Below are 11,611 nucleotides of genomic sequence, written 5' to 3' on the forward strand. Positions count from 1 at the left end.
TGGGAGGCCAACCTTACGGGTGACTGAGTTACACTCCCCAGCTGAGTGCTGAGGCGCTCAGTTTCAGAAATGGGTGTGTCTTGCTACAGCCCCATGGGTGAAGCTATGCTCACCTGTTCCTTTGTAATATAACCCCTTGCCCTGTTTAGGATAGAATCTTCCATGGAAGTGCCTTGTGTGTGTCCCCTCCTCTTACTGTGCCCTTGGGTGTGGCCTACCCAGGTGTCAGTCAACCTGACAGTGGACATCATGAAGATAGACTCAGCCCCCGAAACCTGACCCCTTGTCTCCTTTGAATAGCTTCTCCTCAATAAAAGGGGTCAGCGCGTGCTTTCTCGCTCTCTCTCTTTCTGTGGACCCTTAAGGTCAGAGGAGCCGTCACAGTGACCACAGAGAAAAAGGTATTTGTGTCTCTTGTGTGGTTATGTCGTGCAGCCCAGTTAGCCCAGTTTAACTAGAGTGACCCCTGAGCCTTTTAGTCGCAAGAACAGAAACCTGGCAAACAAAATGTCAGGAAGTAATAAACATCTCTTTATAATAACATTACATGTAAATGGTTTCAACTGAAAGACACAATCTGACAGAATGGATTAAAAAGTAAGACCCAACTCTATGTAGTTTGAAAGAGACTCACCTTACAGGTAAAGATAGCCACAGGCTGAAAGGAAAAGGATGGAAATTGATATTTCATGAAAATAGAGCCTGAAAACAAGCAGGAGTAGCTACTCCCATATCTAATAAAGCAGACTTCAAACCAAAATTAATCAGAAGAGACAAAGAAGGTCACATCTTACTGGTAAAGGAAACAACCCAACAAGAAGATATAGTCATGGTAAAATTTATGCTTAGCATTGGTGCATCTAATTATATAAAACAGGCGCTACTTGAGTTGAAGGCTCAGATACACCACAGTACCTTTAAACACCTCTCTCACCAGTAGATAGGTCATCTAGATATAAAATTAGTAAAGATTGCTCAGACTCCAAAATATTATAAATCAAATGATCTTAACAGACATCTATAGAATATTTCATCGAACAACGCTAAATATACTTTATCCTAATGGAATCTTCTCCAAAATAGACCATATTTTAGGCCACAAAGCAACTCTTAGCAAATAAAAAAAAAGTTCTAATTCCTTGCACCTTATCTTATCACAATGGAATGAAATTAGAAATCAACAATTTAAAAACTTACAGAAAGTACACAAACCCATGGAGATTAAACAATACATTTAAGAAAATTTAGTTGTCAATGGACATTTATTTTTTATTTATTTGTATGCAGCGCTAAGAATCAAAACACAGTGCCTCATTCAAGGCAAACACTCTACTACTGAGCTACAACCCCAGCCCCATGAACAATACATTTAAAAAAAATTGTAGTTGTGTATGAACAGCATACCTTTATTTTATTTTATTTTTTATTTTTATGCTGAGGATCAAACTCAGTGCCTCACACATGCTAGGCAAGTGCTCTGCCACTGAGCTACAGCCCCAACCCCAAAATACATTTTTGAATGATGAATCAGTAATAGAAAAAACTCAGGGTAGAAATTTAAAAAGTCTTAGGATTAAATAAGAATAGTGATACAACCTACCAGAATCTCTAGGACACTAGGCAATTCTAAGAGGAAAGTATATATGTATAAGTGCCTACATAAGAAAAAAAAAAAGATCCCAAATAAACCTAATACTGCATCTTGAAGAATAAGAACAAAGCAATTCCAAAACCAGTAGAAGGAAGGAAATAATTAATATCACAGCTGAAGTTGGTAAAATGGAGAATAAAAATATACACAGGATCAATGAAACAGAGATCAGGCTCTTTGAGAAGATAAACGAGTTTGATAAAACCTTATAAAACTAATCAAAAGAAAAAGAAGACTCAAATGAGTAAAATTGAGATGAAAAGGAGAAATCACACACATCACAGAAATCCAAACATTAGGGACAATTTTGAAAACTTCTATTCCAATAAATTGTAAAACAGGAGAAATAGATGTATTTCCAGTTATATATGAGCTGCCAAAATTGAGCCAAGAGGGGCTCAATTAAAAAAACCTAAAACAGGGGTTGGGGTGTGGCTCTGTGGCAGAGCTCTTGCCTAACAAGTGTGAGGCTCAGGGTTCGATCCTCAGCACCACATAAAAATAAATAAATAAACAAACAAATAAATAAAATGTGTTGTGTACATCTACAACTAAAAAAAAAAAATAAAACAAAAACCTAAACAGGAGGATCCAAAATGGCGGGCCAGAGGGAGGCAGCATTCTGTGTCCCTCCATGACCTGGGACCCAAGAAGTGAGAATACTACTTCTCTGCAAGCAATATTCCTGCTTCCTCACAGGAATCATGGCCACTGTGCCTGTCCAGGGCTCCAGGCCTCAGCATCAGAGTAGTTCTCCCAACTACTTGCCCACAAAGGCCTACTGGGGCCCAAGAGGGACCATTGGCATCAGCACCCGCACAAAACTTTCAGCCACTCACCCAAGCAGAAATCCTTGAATGAGAAACAATAAACCAAATTAAAAGTTCAATTGAAAGCATCACCAACATATTAGACCACTTGGAAGACAGGATCTCAGACAATGAAGACAAAATATATTATCTTGAAAAAAAATGTAGACCACACAGTGAAAATGGTAAGAAACCATGAGCAGAACATTCAAGAAATATGAGATAGCATTAAAAGACCAAATTTAAGAGTTCTTGGGATAGAGGAAGGCATAGAGTTCCAAACCAAAGGAATGAACAATCTATTCAATGAAATAATATCAGAAAATTTTCCAAACATGAAGAACAAATTGGAAAACCAAATTCAAGATGCTTACAGGACACCAAATGTACAAAATAACAACAGATCCACCCCGAGGCACATTATAATGAAAATGCCTAACATATAGAATAAGGAGAGAATATTAAAAGCCATAAGAGAAAAGAGTCAGATTATATATATAGGGGGAAACCAATTAGGTTATGTGCAGATTTTTCAACCCAGACCCTGAAAGCTAGAAGATCTTGGAACAACATATATCAAGCTCTGAAAGAAAATGGATGCCAACCAAGAATCTTGTATCCAGCAATATTAAACTTCAGATTTGATGATGAAATAAAAACTTTCCATGATAAACAAAAGTTAAAAGAATTTACAGCTAGAAAACCTGCTCTAGGGCTGGGGATGTGGCTCAAGCGGTAGCGCGCTCGCCTGGCATGCGTGCGGCCCAGGTTCGATCCTCAGCACCACATACCAACAAAGATGTTGTGTCCGCCAAGAACTAAAAATAAATAAATAAATAAATAAATAAATATTTAAAAAAAAGAAAAGAATCTTTAAAAAAAAAAAAAAAGAAAACCTGCTCTACAGAACATCCTTGGCAAAATATTCTATGAAGAGGAAATGAAAAACAACAATGAAAATCAGCAGAGGGAAGTATTACACTAAAGGGAAAACTGATCGAAGGAGAAAACAAGTCAAGTTAAATAACAAAAATGGCTGGGAATGCAAATCATGTCTTAATAATAACACTGAATGTTTTTTTTTTTTTAAGAGAGAGTGAGAGAGGAGAGAGAGAGAGAGAGAGAGGGAGAGAGAGAGAGAATTTTTAATATTTATTTTTTAGTTCTCGGCGGACACAACATCTTTGTTGGTATGTGGTGCTGAGGATCGAACCCGGGCCGCACGCATGCCAGGTGAGCGCGCTACCGCTTGAGCCACATCCCCAGCCCAACACTGAATGTTAATGGCCTAAACTCACCAATCAAAAGACATAGGCTAGCTGATTGGATTAAAAGACTTAATAATATGCTGCCTTCAAGAAACTCACCTCACAGGAAAATACATACACAGACTGAAGGTGAAAAGTTGGGAAAAATCATACCACTCACATGGAATGTGGAAGCAAGCAAGGGTTTCCATCTTTTTATCAAATAGAGTAGACTTTAAGCTAAAGTTAATCAAAAGGGATAAAGAAGAACTTTTCATACTGCTTAAGGGAACCATACACCAACAAGATATAACAATTATAAATATATAAGCCCCAAACAATGGAGCATCTATGATCATCAAACAAACTCTTCTTAAGTTCAAGAGTCAAACAGACCACAATACAATAATTCTGGGTATTTTAACACACCTCTTTCACCACTGGCTATATCTTCCAAACAAAAGCTGAACAGAGAAACTATAGAACTCAATAATACAATCTTTAACTTAGACTTAACTGATATATATAGAATATTTCATCCCTCAATGAGATAATACACTTTCTTCTCAGCAGCACATGGATCCTTCTCTAAAATAGACCATATATCATGCCACATCTCTTAATAAATACAAAGAAGTGGAGATACTACTCTGCATTCTATTAGACCACAGTAGAATGAAATTAGAAATCAATGATAAAATAAAAAATAAAAACTACTCCAATAGCTGGAAACTAAATATATGCTACTGAATGAACAAAGAGTTGCAAAAGACATCAAGGAGGAGATTAAAAATTCTTAGAGGTAAATGAGAACACAAATACAACATATGGAAATCTCTGGGACACTATGAAGGCAGTACTAAGAGGAAAGTTCATTGCATGGAGTTCATTCCTTAAAAAAAAAAAGTCAACAAATAAATGACCTAAAATTACATCTCAAAGCCCTAGAAAAAGAAGAACAAATCAATACCAAAAGCAGTAGAAGACAGGAAATAATTAAAATCAGAGCTGAAATCAATGAAATTGAAATGAAAGAAACAATTGAAAAAATTGACAAAACAAAAAGTTGATTCTTCAAAAAAATAAAATTGACAAACCTTTAGCCATGCTAACAAAAAGGAGAGAGAAAACTTATATTGCTAACATACGTGATGAAAAAGAAAATATCACAACAGACACTACAGAAATACAGAAGATAATTAGAAATTGTTTTGAAAACTTTTACTCCAATAAAACAGAGAATATTGAAGGCATCAATAAATTTCTGAAGTCATATGATTTTCCCAAATTGAATCAGGATGATATACATACTTTAAATAGGTCAATTTCAGGTGATGAAACAGAAGATGTCATCAGAAGCCTACCAATCAAGAAAAGCCCAGAACCAGATGGATACACAGCTGAATTCTACAAGACCTATAAAGAAAAACTAATACCTATACTTTTCAAATTATTTCATGAAATAGAAAAAAGAGGAAGCATTTCCAAACTCATTCTATGAGGCCAGTACCATCCTGATTCCAAAATGAGGCACAGACACATTAAAGAAAGAAAACTTCAGACCAATATCTCTAATGATCATAAATGCAAAAATTGTCAATAAAATTCTGGCAAACCGAATACAAAAACATATCGAAAAGATAGTGCACCACGATCAAGTGTGGTTCATCCCAGGGATGCAAGGTTGGTTCAACATATGGAAATCAATAAAAAGAGGCGGCCACTCCGCCTCTTCCCTCCCTCCGTCCCTTCCTCCTCTCCCTCTTCCTTCCTCCTTCCCCTCCTCAACGCCGCTGCCCAGGACCGCCGGCTGGGGGACGAGCTCGGGGCAGCAGCCAGGAGTTTCCTAACCACATAACCTCTCAGAACTGAGCAAAACAACATTGTTCCTGGAACGCCCTCTTTAAGAAAGCATAACTCCTACTGTTCAACTAAATGCACTGTGCATGAAACTTGGAAAAAAACCAATGTATAAGCCTGTTGACCCTTACTCTGGATGCAGTCCACCTACAACTACAACATGAGAGGAGGTGTTTATCCCCCGAGGTACTTTTACCCATTTCCAGTTCCACCCTTACTTTATCAAGTTGAACTTTCTGTGGGAGGGCAGCAATTCAATGGGAAAGGAAAGACGAGACAGGCTGCGAAACATGATGCTGCTGCTAAAGCCTTGAGGATCTTGCAGAACGAGCCTCCGCCTGAGAGACTGGAGATGAATGGAAGAGAATCAGAAGAAGAAAATCTCAATAAATCTGAAATAAGTCAAGTGTTTGAGATTGCACTTAAATGGAACTTGCCTGTGAATTTCGAGTCTTTCCCTCTGACACAGGTGGCCCGGGAAAGTGGCCCACCCCACATGAAGAGCTTCGTGACCAGGGTTTCGGTTGGGGAGTTCGTGGGGGAAGGGGAAGGGAAGAGCAAGAAGATTTCCAAGAAGAACGCGGCCCGTGCTGTACTCGAGGAGCTCAGGAAGCTGCCCCCTCTGCCTGCCATGGAGTGTGTGAAGCCCAGGATCAAAAGGAAAAACCAAGCCCACAGGCAAGCTACAGACAAGCCCAGAGTATGGCCAAGGGATGAATTCCATCAGCAGACTGGCCCAGATCCAGCAGGCCAAGAAGGAGAAGGAGCCAGAGTACACGCTGCTCACCGAGCGAGGCCTCCCCCGACGCAGGGAGTTCGTGATGCAGGTGAAGGTGGGAAACCACACTGCAGAAGGAACGGGCACCAATAAGAAGGTGGCCAAACGCAACACAGCTGAGAACATGCTGGAGATCCTTGGTTTTAAAGTCCCACAGGCCCAGCCCACCAAACCTGCGCTCAAGTCAGAGGAGAAGACACCAATAAAGAAACCAGGGGATGGAAGAAAAGTAACCTTTTTTGAACCTGGCTCTGGGGACGAAAATGGGACTAGTAATAAAGAGGACGAATTTAGGATGCCTTATCTCAGTCATCAGCAGCTGCCTGCTGGGATTCTTCCCATGGTGCCCGAGGTCGCCCAGGCCGTAGGAGTTAGTCAAGGACATCACACCAAAGATTTCACCAGGGCAGCTCCAAATCCTGCCAAGGCCACGGTAACTGCCATGATAGCCCGAGAATTGTTGTACGGGGGCACTTCACCCACAGCCGAGACCATTTTAAAGAATAACATCTCTTCAGGCCACGTACCCCATGGACCTCTCACAAGACCCTCTGAGCAACTGGACTATCTTTCCAGAGCCCAGGGATTCCAGGTTGAATACAAAGACTTCCCCAAAAACAACAAGAATGAATTTGTATCTCTCATCAATTGCTCCTCTCAGCCATCTCTGATCAGCCACGGTATCGGCAAGGACGTGGAGTCCTGCCATGATATGGCTGCGCTGAATATTTTAAAGTTGCTGTCGGAGTTGGACCAACAAAGTACAGAGACGCCAAGAATAGGCAACCGGCCAGCGTCCATGTGTGGGAGGTGCTGAACATTTTCTGGCCGTGAACCATTTTGAAACCCAACATATATACTGAACACACTGAAACTGCTTTGAAAATTTGGAATTTCTGATACGTCCAGTGGGCTGAGAGATGTGGTGGGTCAGAGGCAGGCGGCAGCATGGAGACCACAGCGACCGGAGGTGGCCAGCGGATGAGGCAGCTGCGGGGGGAGAGGCTTGTGGGGATCCAGCGGCGGCTCGGTGCTCGGCCTTTTTTTTTTTTTTTTTTCCTTTTTGTCTCTCTTTGCTGTGTAAAAAAGTAACAAAACATGAACGTTCTTGTCCTGGTGACTCAGACACTTTGGGACAACCCTGGACAGCCACGCTGGAGAGAGGCCCTAGACTGGCCCCAGAGCTAACAGCACCAGAGAAAATCCAATGCTTCCTCCTCAGCTGACCTACCTTCCTAGCAGGCCGGCCACCCACCGCCTACATTGTGCCCACCCTGAACACCACTTCCTCCCCAGTGAGGCGTACTCTTCTTCGTTTCATTATTTTCTTTTGATTGATATGACACTATATAAAGGTTTCATTTGAGAGTTTCTCAATTGTATCTAGTTATATAGCACAGTTTAGAAACTTGTCTGAGACTGACTTTATCAGTACCTAACCGGCAAAGATCATATCCATGTGTGTGGTTATGCGTTCCTATGTCATTGGACTAACCCAGGACCCTTTCAGTAGTGCAGGTTGTGGCCCTCTGGTTTAGCTGAAAAAGTCCTGGACTTCTCAGAAAACTTGATGAAGTCTCCCACAGTTGTATAAATTGGACAATTTAGGAATTTTAAACTTTAGATGATCATTTGGTCCTTTTCTATTTTATTTTTATTTTTGTTAATGCAACAGGACTTAAATAAATGAACTTTGATCTTTGTTTTAAAGATTATAAAAAAAATTGTGTCTATCCATCTGGCTCTTGAGGACGTTTAGCTTTCACCACACTGCAGGGTCTCGCACACGGCCTGAAGCTGACTCTCCTTGAGCGCTTGATACTATTAATGACATCTCTCTGTTGGGCTGAGAAGAACGACCGTTTGTATATACAGCTGTGTTGCTTTTGATGCTGTGCTGTTGTACACACAGATGTGTGCACAGAGGTCTGCTCTGTCCTGGTGAAAAGCGCGTGCCCTGTCGGTTCAGTATTGCTTCTACCCGTTGTTCACGCTGGAACTTTCTCCCCATGGAATGTAAGTAAAGCTTAGTGTTTGTCACCAATAAATGGTCATACTAAATTTTTTTAAAATTTATTTTCAAATGCCAGTAGGTTAGGTTGGTCTCCTTCCAAGTCATCCCTCCCCTTTTTTATTTTTAAGAAAAAATGATTTGTAATGCTTGTGATTCCCTCTGGGCAAAAGCTGAAGATCTGAGATAACTTTATATCAAACCATTGATCAATAAACAGCTACTAATGAAAAAAAAAAAGACTCCTATAGTCCAAGAATGAAAATCAAGAATCAATAAATGAGATGGATTCAAACTAGAAAGATTCTTCTCAGCAAAATAAACAATCTGTGAGGTGAATAGAGAGCCTACATTTGGGGAACAAATTTTTACCACCTGCACATCAGATAAAGCACTAATTTCTAGGTATGTAAAGAACTCAAAAAGCTAATCACCAAAAAAACAAATAGCCCAATCAACAAATGGGCCAAGGACCTGAACTAACACTTCTCAGAAGATGATATACAGTCAGTCAACAAATATATGAAAAAATGTTCAACATCTCTAGCCATTAGAGAAATGCAAATCAAAACTACTCTAAGATTTCATCTCACTCCAGTCAAAATGGCAGCTATTAAAAATACAAACAACAATAAATGTTGGTGAGGATGTGGGGGAATAGGCACATTCATACATTGCTGGTGGGGATGAAAATTGATGCAGCCAATATGGAAAGCAGTATGGAGATTCCTTGGGAAGCTGGGAATGGAACCACCATTTGACCCAGTTATCCCACTCCTCCATCTATACCCAAAGGACCTAAAAACAGCATACTACAGGGACACAGCCACATCAATGTTTATAGTAGCACAATTCACAATAGTTAAACTGTGGGACCAACCTAGATGCCCTTCAATAGATGAATGGGTAAAGAAAATGTGGTATACAGGGCTGGGGATGTGGCTCAAGCGGTAGCGCACTTGCCTGGCATGCGTGCAGCCCGGGTTCAATCCTCAGCACCACATACAAACAAAGATGTTGTGTCCGCCGAAAACTAAAATATAAATATTAAAAAAAAACTCTCTCTCTCTCTCTCTCTCCCTCCCCCTCTCTCTCTCTCTCTCTCTCTCTCTCTCTCTCTCTCTCTCTCTCTCTCTCTCTTTCTCTTTAAAAAAAAGAAAATGTGGTATACATATAAATGGAATATTATTCAGCACTAAAAATAAAGAATAAAATCATGGCATTTGCGGGTAAATGGATGGAGCTGGAGAATATAATGCTAAGTGAAGTTAGCCAATCCCCAAAACCCAAATGCCAAATGTGTTCTCTGATTTAAGGATGCTGATTCATAATGTGGATGGTGGTGGGGGGCATGGGAGGATTAGATGAATTCTAAATAGGGCAAAGGAGAGTGTGAGGAAGGGTATGAGGGTAGGAAGATGGTGGAATGAGATAGACGTCATTACCCTAAGTACATGTATGAAGACATGAATAGTGTGACTCTACTTTGTGTACAACCAGAGATATGAAAAATTGTATTCTCTATGTGTAATATGAATTTGAATACATTCTGCTGTCATATATAACAAATTGGAATAAAAATTTTAAAAAAAACTAAACAGACCAATAACTAGCAATGAGATAGGAGCATAATAAAAAGCTATCCAACAAGAAAAGCCCAGGACCATGTAGAGTCTAGGCTAAATCCCACCAGACCTTTGAAGAAGGACTAATACCAATACTCCTCAAACCATTCCATGAAGTACAAAGGGATAGAATACTTCCCAATTAATTCTATGAAGCCAGTCTTACACTCATACCAAAGCCAGATAAGGACACATCAAGGAAAGAAAATTATAGATTCATATCCCTGATAAACTTAGATGCAAAAATTCTTAATAAAATATTAGCAAATTGCACTCAACAACATAGTAAGAAGACTTGTACATCATGTCCAAACTGGTTTTATCCCAGGGATGCAAGGATGGTTTAATATATACAAATTAATAAATGTAATTCACCACATAAGTAGAATCAAGGACAAAAAAATCACATAGTCATCTCAACAGATGCAGACAAAGCCTTTTACAAAATCCAGCACCATTCATGATAAAAACACTGAAAAAAAATAAAGATAGAAGGAATTTACCACAAAATCATGAAGGCTCTGTATGACAAGTCCAAAGCCAATCTCATAATAAATAGGGAAAAACTGAAAGCATTTTCTTTAAAGTCCTGAACAATACAGTACTAGAAATTCTATCCAGAGCAATTAGGTAAGAGAAATAAAGTAAAATGGATAAAAATAGAAAAGCAAGAAGTCAAATTATCACTGCTGTTGATATGATCCCATATTTACAAAATCCAAAAAACCCTCCTAGAAGCTGTTAGAGCTAATAAATTCAGCAAAATAGCAGGTATCAAAATAACAATAAAAATCAGTAGCTTTCCTATATACCAATGATGAATCTGCTGAGGGAAAAAAATCAGGAAAACAATCCCATTCACAATAGCCTTAAAAACAAAAATAAAAACAAACAAAAAAAAAGTAGGAATAAATCGAATCAAGGAGGTGAAAGAGGACTGGGGATGTGGCTCAAGCGGTAGCGCACTCGCCTGGCATGCACGGGACACTGGGTTCGATCCTCAGCACCACATAAAAATAAAATAAAGATGTTGTGTCCACCGAAAACTAAAAAATAAGTATTTAAAAAAGGAGGTGAAAGACCTCTATAATGAAAACTACGGAAGATTAAAAAAGGAAATTGAAGACACAGATGTTAAGATATCCCAAGTTCATGGACAGGCAGAGTTAATATTGTTTAAATGGCCATATTACTAAAATATGCAGATTCCACACAATCCCCATCAAAACACCAGTGAAATTCTTCACAGAACTATAAAAAGACAGTCATAAAGTACATTTGGAAAAACAAAAGACCCAAAATAGCCAAAGAAATTCTAAGCCAAAAAAAGCCATGCTGGAAGCATCAAAATACCTGACTTCAAACTATACTATAAAGCTATAGTAACAAAACCTGTATGGTGCTGTCCTAAAAACAGACACATAGACCAATGGAAAAAAATAAAATACATAGATACAGTTCTATGATCCTTGGAAAAGTTGCCCAAAACATACATTGGTGAAAATACAGCCTTTTTAACAAATGGTGCTGGGAAAACTGGTTGTCCATATGTAGAAGAATGAGACTAGACCTTTATTTCTCACTCTGTACAAGTCAACTCAAAATGGATAAAAGACCTAGGAATTAGACC

The 11,611-nt window shown here is 39.3% G+C and overlaps 1 protein-coding gene across 1 annotated transcript; it reads left to right on the forward strand.

The window, feature by feature from the left end:
• Window positions 1–5,442: 5,442 nt before the first annotated feature.
• On the forward strand, window positions 5,443–8,076 carry LOC308634785 (double-stranded RNA-binding protein Staufen homolog 1-like). Its single transcript, XM_081268863.1, is given in 3 exon segments — window positions 5,443–5,699; window positions 5,702–6,228; window positions 6,230–8,076. Coding segments are annotated over 3 exon segments (1,506 nt in total). The 5' UTR covers window positions 5,443–5,653; the 3' UTR covers window positions 7,163–8,076.
• Window positions 8,077–11,611: the final 3,535 nt, after the last annotated feature.

This window comes from Spermophilus citellus (assembly GCF_964194105.1).
Source record: "Spermophilus citellus genome assembly, chromosome: 15".
Lineage (NCBI taxonomy): Eukaryota > Metazoa > Chordata > Mammalia > Rodentia > Sciuridae > Spermophilus > Spermophilus citellus.